This window comes from Oncorhynchus mykiss, chromosome 5, assembly GCF_013265735.2.
Source record: "Oncorhynchus mykiss isolate Arlee chromosome 5, USDA_OmykA_1.1, whole genome shotgun sequence".
NCBI lineage: Eukaryota > Metazoa > Chordata > Actinopteri > Salmoniformes > Salmonidae > Oncorhynchus > Oncorhynchus mykiss.
Window position 1 is genome coordinate 77,442,795 of NC_048569.1, and position 13,866 is coordinate 77,456,660.

The window sequence follows — 13,866 nt, forward strand, 5'->3', positions numbered from 1 at the left end:
GAGACGAAGGTTGAAAGCCATGCGTCCTCCGATACACAACCCAACCAAGCCGCACTGCTTCTTAACACAGCGTGCATCCAACCCGGACGCCAGCCGCACCAATGTGTCGGAGGAAGCACCTGGCCACCTTGGCTAGCGCACACTGCGCCCAGCCCGCCACAGGAGTACAAATTACCTCGACTAACCGGTACCCCCTGTATATAGCCTAGTTATTCTATTGTTACTTTTAAATTATTTTTTACTTTAGTTTATTTGGTAAATATTTTCCTAACTCTTTCTTGAACCTCACTGTTGGTTAAGGGCTTGTAAGTAAGCATTTCACTGTAAGGTCTACACATGTCAGCACATGTGACAGTTTTATTTGATTTGATTAATGGATGATGACGATGATTTATAGAAGTGCTTGACTTGGACTGAAATAGGTTCCGGTACTAATTTTCAGTGTCTGGACTGTTTATATTTACTTTTAAGCTAATTTTTATAAGATGTGTAGGAACTCAAGCAATATAACATTTTAGATGCCTGTACTTGTATTTGTATATATTAGAGATCCCCATTAGCTGCTGTTCCGGTGAGCTCCTGCCCAAGTCCAGCACTAACGATCAGCCAGTCCAAGGAGGATATCCAGAAAGTCTTCATTACAACAAAAATATGACACAATACTTGAAAACAGAGTGCACATTCAGATCTACACACTTGCATTTGTTCAGTGACTGAGATTTGACAAGACAAGCTGGACTCAATGCCTCAATTTAGTGTTAATTTTAGCAATTTTCCAACTGCATGCTAGTATACTGCAATAATAGCTATACACTCACTGAGAGTCAGTCCTGTACATTAACTTTTTACATTCATACTGCCCATATCAGCATCCATCACCCTTGGATTGAGCAGTGGATTACAGCCCTAGGAGTCAGATCACCATTTTCTTCCCTTGAGGCATTAACTGTCATTCACCATTAATCCCAGAGAGCTCTAGGTCTCTCAATCATGTCCCTAGGTCAGTCTGAGTCACGCACTTGCTCATTCACCTCTTATTTTGCAGTCTAAACACGTGGAAAAGGTTTCAGAAACGAATATGTTTTGGAGGTGACGTGGCGTCTCATATTTTTCTCAGATTAATTTCTAGGCTTTTAGATTAAAAGAATAGAAGCGTTAAACACCCATCTCAAATTTAACATCCTATCTGCTGTCATCACACGCACGCGTGAGTTCTGACGTACTGCTCCCCTCTTGAACATTTCATTCAGGGATCCTCCCTAGTACAGCCGCAGATCGACAGGGCAAGCAGATGCGCTGTTAGCGGAGCTACCGGATAACGATGAGTGATATTTCAAGATAATTAACAAATTAATATATCAATAGGTAGGTGACGTGATCTGCGTTGTTTTACCTGAGTAATGTAAAGATGGCGAGAGTGCTCAACAACTTGCTCCTGTTTACAATCAGACTCACGCTGAAGATCCGAGTTTTAGGGTATTGGTCGTTGATATACGGCTATTGTGCCCTCTGCACTGCCGTAGCGCTGCTGAAACTTTGGTGGAGCATCATTTTAAGGCCGTCAGCCACCTTTCAGTGGGGAATTCGCGAAACTCCCCCTGCTTGCTTGAATGACACGTCCTTGGGAACCCACTGTTACGTTAGAATAAAGGTATGGCACACTTTACATTGCACGTGAGTGGGAGCCCATTTGAGATTGGGAAATAGCCTTTTGTGTGCGTGAGAGGTCTGTTTAGGTAATTCCGTATGTATCTAATGTGCTTGTATAATTGAAATCAATTCGAATAGTCCTGCAGGGTACGTGCAAATCGTGGGGCATCTGTTTTATTTGCAGGGAATTTCAGCGAAACGCCATATGCAGATATATTTGCAGTGTAGGCTTCTGTTATTATTCCAATCTACTGTCTCTGTATATGCGCTCAAGCCTCAGAGGTAGGTAGTGCTGAACGGACAGTCCCCTATAGCAGCAGCAATAGTAATTCGTGACAAATGCCACGATTTCACACGAATACCAAGATTAAAGGTGCTATGAACTGTAGATTCACATTTCATTTGTATTTTTCGTTTAAATGTTTATTTAGCAACACATTATCCCTTATAGGATTCACATAGCATGAACGCATGCTCACAATAACAATGTGGCAGTTCAGTTGTAAGAACAATCCCCTATATTATTAAGTAACCTGTGCGATTTAACTTTGTGCCAGTAAGTAGCTACATTTGACCACATTTGACTTGATCTAGACAATGTTATTAAATCAGAAATTAGATAAAGTAGGTAGACCATGCATATTATCCACACTTTACTCAACGGGTAACCATAAGAACAACCTATTCTACATACCATTGCAACATGAATTCACAATAATTTGAATAGAATTGGCTATAAATGTTAGTGACAGATTGATTTCATAATATAAAGAATGCATCATACTGGAATGACCAGGCAGAAGGCAGGCCAAGGCTGAGTTTATGGGATGGCCCTGCTCTCTCCCTGTTCTATCCCTGCTTTACAGCGCCATAAAGCATACAGCAATGTTGGAGGATGAGAGTTTTATGTCACAGAGAGCACTACGTCCCAAATGGCATCATATTCCCTATGTAGTGCACTACTTTCGACCAGAGCCCATAGTAGTGCACTATATAGGGAATAAGGTGTAATTTGGGACACAACCAGAGACCAGCAGACAGTAAGAGCCCACGTGATAGTGATCAGGGAAGTGTTGACATATAACAGTGTGTCCCTGGTGACTGACTGATCTGTCTTCCGTCTTTATTCTCAGGAGTCTGGTCTGAGGTTTCACTATGTCGCTGCTGGAGAGAGAGGGAAACCGCTCATGCTGTTTTTGCATGGCTTCCCAGAGTTCTGGTAAGACATCTAGACTACACAGTGCGTCTGCATATTATACACACATAAAGGGCTGGTGTTTCAACCCGGACACAGATTAAGCCTAGTTCTGGACTGAAAGGCACTTTCAATTGAAATTCTCAATTTATTTAGCTTTTTAGTCGAGGACTAGGCTTAATCTGTGTCCAGGAAACATAGAGACTCAACTAATGTATTGGTATTGCCTGGCCAGTTCATTTTTTTTATTTTTGTGTTTTTATGCTGAGAAAGCATTTTGGAAAGGAGCTCCTTTGCAAACTAACTAACCAGGACCCCCATGAAACACTGACCCCGGGGTCTCCCGAGTGGCGCAGCAGTTTAAGACACTGCATTGCAGTGCTAGAGGTGTCACTACAGATCCGGGTACGATCCCGGGCTGTGTCGCAGATGACTGCGACTGGGAGACCCATGTCCCAGCGGGTGCGCAATTGGCCCAGCGTCGTCCAGGTTAGGGGAGGGTTTGGCCGGCTGGGATGTCCTTGTCCCATTGGGCTCCTGCAAATCCTTGTGGCGGCCAGGCGCTTGCATGCTGACTTCGGTCGCCAGCTGTACTGTGTTTCTTCCAACACATTGGTGCAGCTGGCTTCCGACTTAAGCGAACACTGTGTCAAGAATCAGTGCGAATTGGCGGGGTCATGTTTCGGAGGACGCACGGCTCTCGACCTTCGCCTCTCCTGAGTCCTTACTGGAGTTGCAGCGATGGGACAAGACTGTAACTACCAATTGGATATCACAAAAAAGTGGTAATAATAATACCAACAACAAGAAAAACTACCAATCCCATAACTACTGTATCGATCCCACACAACAGTACTGTATCATGTAACCAACGCTCTGCTGTACATTACTTCTGCATCAAAAGACCATATCTCAGTTGGGGTCTTCATACTATGTGATTCTTCAATTACAACATTCCTATTAGACTTTATTGCTTATTAGGATAGCTAAGGCTCTAAAGTTCCTTGTTCCTCTTTCCACCATGTTTCATAAAAAATGATATGGAGTGTAGTAGTGAGGTCGACCTCTGGAATGGGGCTAAATTAAGAGGTTGTCAAGTGCTGTAAGCTAGTCCATATCTCAGGGAACTCACGGAGCAGCAGAAAGGACAGGACCGGGCTTAATTAACGGTCTTCTTGGGTTTATTCCGCCTCACTGCCCATCTACTGCACAGGAATCCATGATGAACTCTGAATGTGTCCCACATGGCACCCTATTCCGTATATAGTGCACTACTTTTGACCAGAGCCATATGGGTCCTGGTCAAAAGTAGTGCATTTATAGAATTAGTGTGCCATTTGGGACGTAGCGTCTCTCTCTGCCGTGCTGGCTGGACAGACAGACTCTCTTCCACTTACAACGTTCTTCTCTCACTTAATTCAGTGTTTAAAAAGTGCTAAACTCAAGTTTCCCTTATCACTCAGAATAGAGAGAGGCTTTTTGTGTGGGTGATTGGGGTGCAAGGTGGGGTGCAAGGCTGTGAAGGAACTGGAAGTGCCTGTGTTATTTTAAACCTCATCTATATTCTAAGATGTTGGGTTTCTCTGCTCCAGAACTATGTCCCAAATGGCACCGTATTCCCTGTAGTGCACTACTTTTGACCAGGGCCCAGCTCTTATCCTGACTCAACAGAACCCCAGTCAGGCCTTGTGCTCCTCCTCTGTGGGGATTTGAGCTCTGAGGAGCCTCAGCCTCCAGTCCACAGCAGATAGATCCACAGCAGACAAGATCTTCAATTAGAGAGCTTTTGCTCTCCACTATGATGATTGAGCGGATTAGAATTGGGGAAACGAACATTCATATTAAAAACTCAGCAAGAAAAGGACCCGGTCTTTCAAAGATAATTTGTAAAAATCCATATAACTTCACAGATCTTCATTATAAAGGGTTTAAACACTGTTCCCCATGCTTGTTCAATGACCTATAAACAATTAATGAACATGCACCTGTGGAACAGTAGTTCAGACACCAACAGCTTACAGACCGTAGACAATTAAGGTCACAGTTCTGAAAACTTAGGACGCTAAAGAGGCCTATCTACTGACTCTGAAAAACACCAAAAGAAAAATGCCCAGTGTCCCTGCTCATCTGCGTGAACGTGCCTTAGGCATGCTGCCCTCACCAGACATCACCGGCAACAACATCACCTATGGACACAAACCCACCGTTACTGGACCAGACAGGATTGGCAAAAGTGCTCTTCACTGACGAGTAGCGGTTTTGTCTCACCAGGGGTGATAGTCGGATTCGTGTTTATCGTCTAAGAAATTAGCGTTACATCGAGGCCTGTACTCTGGAGTGGGATCGAATAGGAGGTGGAGGGTCTGTCTTGGTCTGCGGCGGTGTGTCACAGCATCATCAGACTGAGCTTGTTGTCATTGCAGGCAATCTCAACGCTGTGCATTACAGGGAAGACATTCTCCTCCCTTATGTGGTACCCTTCCTGCAGGCTCATCCTGACATGACCCACCAGCATGACAATGACACCAGCCATACTGCTCGTTCGGTGTGTGATTTCCTGCAAGACAGGAATGTCAATGTTCTGCCATGGCCATCGAAGAGCCCGGATCCCTTTGAGCACGTCTGGGACCTGTTGGATCGGAGGGTGAGGGCTAGGGCATTCCCCCCAGGAATGTCCGGGAAGTTGCAGGTGCCTTGATGGAAGAGTGGGGTAACATCTCACAGCAAGAACCTGCAAATCTGGTGCAGTCCATGAGGAGGAGATGCACTGCAGTACTTAATGCAGCTGGTGGCCACACCAGATACTGACTGTTACTTTTGATTTTGAACCCCCCCCCCCCCCCCCCCCCCCCCTTTGTTCAGGGACACATTATTCCAGTTCTACTAGTCACATGTCTGTGGAACTTGTTCAGTTTATGTCTCAGTTGTTTAATCTGTCATGTTCATACAAATATTTACGCAGTTGACAGTGAGAGGAAGTTTCTTTTTTTGCTGAGTTTACAAAGGTGACCTTCACTCCGTTTGGAAGGGAAGAAGGGAAGCCGAGTGCCAGTAGAAATAATACAGTTTAAGATACAGCAACTTTGTAGGTATATTCAAGAGAGAAACACACAGCGTTTTTATAGAAGAATATATGCATAGGTAGAAGTTTGTGGTTTTTTAGCAGTGTGCACTATGCTGAATGTCCTCTTCTGATTGCCGTAGTGGAGATGGGGTTTAATAATGAAGTACTGTCTTGTGTGTGACTTTCTCCTCTCACCAAGACTATGATGGTTCTTGTGTCTCTCTCTCTGTCTACCTGCCCCCAGGTTTTCCTGGCGCCACCAGCTGCGTGAGTTTAAGAGTGAGTTCCGTGTGGTGGCCATTGACATGCGAGGTTATGGGGAGTCCGACTTGCCGTCATCCACAGAGAGCTACCGCTTTGATTACCTGGTCACAGACGTCAAGGACATTGTCGAATACCTAGGTAAGAGTGGACAACCACATCTTTTTTCTGTGTTTTATATCCATGTTTATGTAGTTTATGCAGAAATACACACAGAGACAGATGTACAGTGGGGCAAAAAAGTATTTAGTCAGCCACCAATTGTGCAAGTTCTCCCACTTAAAAAGATGAGAGAGGCCTGTAATTTTCATCACAGGTACACTTCAACTATGACAGACAAAAGGAAAAAAAAATCCAGAAAATCACATTGTAGGATTTTTTATGAATTTATTTGCAAATTATGGTGGAAAATAAGTATTTGGTCACCTACAAACAAGCAAGATTTCTGGCTCTCACAGACCTGTAGCTTCTTCTTTAAGAGGGTCCTCTGTCCTCCACTCGTTACCTGTATTAATGGCACCTGTTTGAACTTGTTATCAGTATAAAAGACACCTGTCCACAACCTCAAACAGTCACACTCCAAACTCCACTATGGCCAAGACCAAAGAGCTGTCAAAGGACACCAGAAACAAAATTGTAGACCTGCACCAGGCTGGGAAGACTGAATCTGCAATAGGTAAGCAGCTTGGTTTGAAGAAATCAACTGTGGGAGCAATTATTAGGAAATGGTCACAAGAACGGTGAGCAAAAATCCCAGAACCACATGGGGGGACCTAGTGAATGACCTGCAGAGAGCTGGGACCAAAGTAACAAAGCCTACCATCAGTAACACACTACGCCACCAGGGACTCAAATCCTGCAGTGCCAGACGTGTCCCCCTGCTTAAGCCAGTACATGTGCAGGCCCGTCTGAAGTTTGCTAGAGAGCATTTGGATGATCCAGAAGAAGATTGGGAGAATGTCATATGGTCAGATGAAACCAAAATATAACTTTTTGGTAAAAACTCAACTCGTCGTGTTTGGAGGACAAAGAATGCTGAGTTGCATCCAAAGAACACCATACCTACTGTGAAGCATGGGGGTGGAAACATCATGCTTTGGGGCTGTTTTTCTGCAAAGGGACCAGGACGACTGATCCGTGTAAAGGAAAGAATGAATGGGGCCATGTATCGTGAGATTTTGAGTGAAAACCTCCTTCCGTCAGCAAGGGCATTGAAGATGAAATGTGGCTGGGTCTTTCAGCATGACAATGATCCCAAACACACCGCCCGGGCAACGAAGGAATGGCTTCGTAAGAAGCATTTCAAGGTCCTGGAGTGGCCTAGCCAGTCTCCAGATCTCAACCCCAAAGAAAATCTTTGGAGGGAGTTGAAAGTCCGTGTTGCCCAGCAACAGCCCCAAAACATCACTGCTCTAGAGGAGATCTGCATGGAGGAATAGGCCAAAATACCAGCAACAGTGTGTGGAAACCTTGTGAAGACTTACAGAAAAAGTTTGACCTCTGTCATTGCCAACAAAGGGTATATAACAAAGTATTGAGATAAGTATTTGGTCAAGTTCCACCATAATTTGCAAATAAATTCATAAAAAATCCTACAATGTGATTTTCTGGATTTTTTTTCTCGTTTTGTCTGTCATAGTTGAAATGTACCTATGATGAAAATTACAGGCCTCTCATCTTTTTAAGTGGGAGAACTTGCACAATTGGTGGCTGACTAAATACTTTTTTGCCCCACTCTATATATGATGGAAGTTGAAACAAATCATGCCCAGTCTGATTCAGGGATAGACACTTTAGGGACCATGACTACCCATATTATGAAACATCACTCCATGGGAACAAAGAGAAAGGGTGACACAGCCTGGTGTCCTGAGCTGAGTCAAAGTTAAACTTGTTTCTCGTTGTAATACTGTGTGGACTGGACAGCCTGTGAACACCCTGTGGGCCTACAACACAGCAGGACATGACAGGCTTACTCTGACTCATGGTGACTGACCATGGGTCATCGTGCTGATACACACTAACTACAGAGCCCCCAGCCTGGCAGCAGGCTGGCAGCAGGCAGCACGGAGCACGCTCTCTATCACTCAGTGAAACAGGAAGCATCCACTCAGACCTGGGGTCCTCTGTGTCTGTGTAACACCAGTATCCCTCACCTTGTCAGACTGATATTTCAAATAGCAGTACAACTGACAATTATTTTCTTTGCAGGCAAAATATTGACCTTTTTTAAACAAACAAGATGAGCTGTGGTCATATTATATTCATTATGCCAGACTTCTGCCCAAAACTTCCTCTGTCGCACTTGTACACCAGACTGGCTCAGTTGTTCCCTATAAGCTGACTAAGAAGATGACTAATAAGCTGAATAATCAGGCATCACATTATTCACATTGCACACTGTAATAGGATTGTTCTACTTCAGGAGATACGGTATCTTGGCAAGGAGACTCAACTCCAAGAAGGTGATTGAATGGGGCTGGACAAATACACACACACACACACTCAGACTTTACTCCATCTCTCCTCAGGTTACAACAGATGTCACCTGGTCGGCCATGATTGGGGAGGAACCATCGCCTGGCTGTTCGCCATCCACTACCCCGAGATGGTCACCAAACTCATCGTCCTAAACTGCCCCCATCCATCTGTCTTCAGTGGTATGTCCTAAACTGCCCCCATCCATCTGTCTTCAGTGGTATGTCCTAATGTCCTTAACTGCCCCCATTCATCTGTCTTCAGTGGTATGTCCTAAACTGCCCCCCTCCATCTGTCTTCAGTGGTATGTCCTAATGTCCTAAACTGCCCCCATCCATCTGTCTTCAGTGGTATGTCCTAAACTGCCCCCCTCCATCTGTCTTCAGTGGTATGTCCTAAACTGCCCCCATCCATCTGTCTTCAGTGGTATGTCCTAAACTGCCACCACTCCTCTGTCTTCACTGGTACATCCTAACTTCCCTGTTTTCAAGTTTCAGTTTTGCAAAGTAAATTAGTTTAGCATAAAATGACAGGGACTACATTGGTGAATACACTGTGGACTGAATACACCAATCGACTAGTCCCTGGAACGTCATTGTCCTGAACTGCCCCCATCCCTCTGTGTTAACTGGTACGTCATCACCATCACCGTCCTTAGATGAACAACAGATGAAACAGCCTACTGTATGTCACAAATATACAATTATTAAATCAATCGGATGTGAGAGAAACCTCCTCTTCCTCCTTGTGCTAATTAGAGATTACCATCTTTAATTGTGAGGTATTATTACCCCCATGCAGTGTTTGCTGCATCCATCTGGTATTTCCTCAGTCTCCTTCATTGAGGGGAAGATGGAGGAGGTAATTATACAGTAGTGCTTTAATATGGAGCTGGAGCAGCTGGCTAGAAATGAGAGGAGAGGATAGAGGGGAGGTCACTGGCAGACATCCACAGCCTCTCTCTCCCTAGCAACTACGCTGGATTCGTCTCTTGCTTAACATCCATACTTGCATGCCACTTAGAATACATGCCCAAAACATTGCTTAATTTTTAGTGGTATGCAAGTGTTTATTTTGGAACTTTTTCTCATCCTCTTTTTTGTCTTATTTTCCTCTTTTCCCTCTCACCCGCTCCTCTATTCTCTCATATCCTACCCTCCTCTCTCCTATCCTCTTCCTCTCTCCTCTCCTGCCCTTCTCTCCCTCTCCTCTTTTCTTTCCTGTTCTCCCCTGTCTTTTTCTTCCCTCCTCTCCTGCCCTCCACTCTCCCTCTGTCTTCTCTCCTCTCCTCTTTCCTCCATATTTCTAGATTATGCCCTGCGTCATCCCAGTCAGCTGCTCAAGTCCAGCTACTTCTTCTTCTTCCAGCTGTCTCGCTTCCCAGAGCTCATGCTCTCCATCAATGATTTCAAGGTGAAGCATGTCGCATGTGTTTGAGTGACCTCAAGGTGAAAAATACAGAACTGCTCCAGGCAACAGGAAGTTGCCTTTGTGTATGTCGAAGGGGAGGGGATTCTTGTTGTGATGGTTGTGCCTCAAAGAGTCTGTGTATGGCGATAATTTATAGACACAACCGCCATGGCATTTTATAGAGCCTCATACATCCTGTATTACTGTGACAGTCACATAAGCGACCTTGTCTGTGTGAGCCATCCAGCTCAAATCACACCTTGAGCACATCCGGAAACACACACACACACACACACACACACACACACTCACCCAGTGTGTCCTTCTGTCCTCTCTGTACTGTAGGCACTGAAAGGTCTGTTCACCAGCCGTAGTACAGGGATTGGGAGGAAGGGTCGATGGCTCACTGCAGAGGACATGGAGGCCTATCTCTACGCCTTCTCCCAGCCAGGGGCCCTCACCGGGGCCCTCAACTACTACAGGAATGTCTTCAGGTTAAGATTATGAACCAATGAAATTCTTAATTAGTGAGCTCTGTATTTGGTCTCCTGTGAGCATCCCTACTTATGTATGACATGCCCATTGAACATGTCGTAGCTGACCACCATTGTTGTGTACCCTCATTTGAGATACGGTATTACTTCAAGCGCCTTATGATAATGTGATTCATTAGCGCCCTCTTCTGTTGTAAATGCTGTTTTGATGAAAGTGTACTACTACAGTACATTCAAAAATAAGTTCCTCTTGTGAAAACTCAGTGGTTGTGTAATACGTACCGAGGTCTTGGAATCAGACTACACGATGAGAAATAATTGGGCTTTAGAATAATGTATTCTGTTAGTTGTTTTTGTGTTGTTTGTCTTTGACAAGTTGACTCCTATAATGAATAAGAGAAAGCCTGGATGATTCTGGGTTGATACAATGTCATCTCTGGCACTCTGTCATTCTCAGTGTCTCTCGCTCTCTCTCTCTCTTGTTCTCTCTCTCTCGTTCTTTCTCTCTCGTTCTCTCTCTTGTTCTCTCTTGTTCTCTCTCTCTCTCACTCACTCACCCAGCATCAGAGAGTACATGTGTTTTTCACATGTGAACTGTACATGCATGACTGACTCCACCATCTGCTCTTCTTCCTTAAGCAGCCAGCCAGTGTCTGTCAGAACAGAACAGCATATTTTATTCTGCTCAGAATTATATAATATGAATGTCACTGACACATTATCAATTAGCGTGAGAAACATATTCTATAAATCTATTATTCAATTAGCCTCTCCATAAGTTTACAATACAGGTAACATACATGGATACCATGTGAATGCTGGACATCAAGTCTGCATTAAACCAGTTTTCTGGTTCTCAGATGCGTTGCTTTTTAATGTGGAAAATTCAAATTTTCAGTTTACTTCCATAATTGACTGAGTAGAAATGGAATTGACCCCAACCCATCTCAGATCTGTATAGCACATCATATGATTGAGTTTAACCAGTTTTAAGCAACTCATCTCAGGTCTGTTATTAAAATTCTCTCCACAGTTCCCTCCCACTCAGCCAGAATGATGTCAAGTCCCCGGTGTTGTTGTTGTGGGGTGAGAGAGATGCCTTCCTGGAGCAGGAAATGGCTGAGGCGTGCCGTGTCTACATCAGGAATCACTTCCGACTCAACATCATCTCCGGGGCCAGCCACTGGCTACAGCAGGACCAGCCTGACATCGTCAACACACTCATATGGACCTTCCTCAAAGAGGGAGAGGGCCGCAAAACCTACAGGAACTGAATCTAGCTAGGTCTATATCCCAAATGGCACAATTTCTTCCTATACAGTGACCTACTTCTGACCAGAGCCCTACGGGTCCTGGTCAAAAGCAGTGCACTATATAGAGAATAGGGTGCCATTTGGGACACACATTAAAACAAGGCCCCCTCCCTTCTTCACTCCCTCCCTCCCCACCAGCCACCCCTACCATAGAACGGGGCCTTTTCCATCCTTCACTCCCTCCCTCCATCCCCACCATCCACCCCTACCACTAGAAGCCTGGAATATTCCTGTGAAAAACCAACCAATATAATGACAATGCAATCATTCTTTAAATCTTTGCACATTTCAGATATTTTTTTTAATGTCAAAAGAAAGTGAAAGAGAAAAAAAGCACATTTTATTGAGAGGACACTGAGTAGTACAGTAGTATGTTTGACACATTCTGTACTCTTTTGCACATGACATCCGCCTTAAAGTTTGTAGGTTACAACATTACAAATGTGTGGCAAAATCTCCTTGTGAGTTTGTATTGTGTGGTGCCTTTTAATGTAATGTTGTATAATGTTTTGCGGCGTTGTAAAGTTGTGCCATGTCTTCTGAGGTTGAACTGTGGCGTTTGTCTGCTATATGTGTCACTGGATTGCTCCTCACTATTTTGGACACAATCCTTTGGGATCCCTCTTGTCCCACACCCTTGTCTCTGTCCCAAATGGCACCCTGTTCCCTATTTAGTGCACTGCTTTTGAAAAGTAGTGCACTTTACAGGGAATAGGGTGTCATTTGGGACGTAACCACAGACCCTCTCTATCAGGTAGCGTTGTCTTATGGAAAATATTGTTATTTTTGTATTTTTTTGATTATTTACTCAGATATTTGAGAATTCCTGTATAGAACAACAGTGATGGTTCAATATTGTACACTTTTTTGAATCTCTTCCTACACACTGCATTTTGAAATCCACTGAGCCAGGTCTGCACCATTTTGATTTTTTAAGCAAATAAACTATAATGTGAAGCCTGGGGAGCCATTGTCAATCTTTTTAACTGACCTACTGAATAGACTATTGACTGTATGGATGACAGACACAACGTGACAATTTGCATGCCTGCTGTGTCACAGAACCAGCCATGTCATTATATCAGAACATTATTAAAATTAGATTGGCCTGGTTTAGAGATGCCAATCCCTCTAGTTCAAAATAGTTTACTGTGTTTTATTTGTTTGGAGAAATCAAATGCAATATGAGCATTTACTACACAAATCAAATGTATTTATATAGCCCTTCATACATCAGCTGACATCTCAAAGTGCTGTACAGAAACCCAGCTTAAAACCCCAAACAGCAAGCAAACAATGCAAGTGTAGAAGCATGGTGGCTAGGAAAAACTCCCTAGAAAGGCCAAAACCTAGGAAGAAACTTAGAGAGGAATCAGGCTATGAGGGGTGGCCAGTCCTCTTCTGGCTGTGCCGGGTGGAGATTATAACAGAACATGGCCAAGATGTTCAAATGTTTATAAATGACTATCATGGTCAAATAATAATAATCACAGGTAGAACAGTTGAAACTGTAGCAGCAGCACGGCCAGGTGGACTGGGAACAGCAAGGAGTCATCATGCCAGGTAGTCCTGAGGCATGGTCCTACGAGAGAAAGAGAATTAGAGAGAGCATACAGAACACCGGATAAGACAGGAGAAGTACTCCAGATATAACAAACTGACCCTAGCCCCCCGACACATAAACTTCTGCAGCATAAATACTGGAGGCTGAGACAGGAGGGGTCAGGAGACACTGTGGCCCCATCTGATGATACCCCCGGACAGGGCCAAACAGGAAGGATATAACCCCACCCACTTTGCCAAAGCACATCCCCCACACCACTAGAGTGATATCTTCAACCACCAACTTACCATCCTGAGACAAGGCAGAGTATAGCCCACAAAGATCTCCGCCACGGCACATTTAATTCCCATTTATATTCATGCATTTATGGTAAAAGTACATTTTCCTTATGTCACCTGGCACAGCAAATCATGTTCATTGCAAAGAAATTCAATTGA

The 13,866-nt window shown here is 44.2% G+C and overlaps 1 protein-coding gene across 1 annotated transcript; it reads left to right on the forward strand.

Annotated features, from left to right (window-relative positions):
• The first annotated feature begins 1,186 nt into the window (after positions 1-1,186).
• On the forward strand, positions 1,187-12,822 carry LOC110524602 (epoxide hydrolase 4). The gene is made up of 7 exons (XM_021604423.2): positions 1,187-1,651; positions 2,784-2,869; positions 6,154-6,311; positions 8,702-8,830; positions 9,958-10,061; positions 10,404-10,552; positions 11,586-12,822. The coding sequence occupies exons 1-7, from the start codon at positions 1,409-1,411 to the stop codon at positions 11,824-11,826; spliced, it is 1,110 nt and encodes a 369-aa protein (XP_021460098.1). The 5' UTR covers positions 1,187-1,408; the 3' UTR covers positions 11,827-12,822.
• The last annotated feature ends 1,044 nt before the right edge of the window (positions 12,823-13,866 follow it).

Excerpts from the sequence above, each read along its gene's own strand:
- LOC110524602 (XM_021604423.2), top strand. The coding sequence starts at position 1,409 with ATGGCGAGAGTGCTCAACAACTTGCTCCTGTTTACAATCAGACTCACG. Across the intron at positions 8,831-9,957 it reads CCATCCATCTGTCTTCAGTG|ATTATGCCCTGCGTCATCCC; the intron begins GTATGTCCTAAA and ends CCATATTTCTAG. Across the intron at positions 10,553-11,585 it reads TACTACAGGAATGTCTTCAG|TTCCCTCCCACTCAGCCAGA; the intron begins GTTAAGATTATG and ends TTCTCTCCACAG.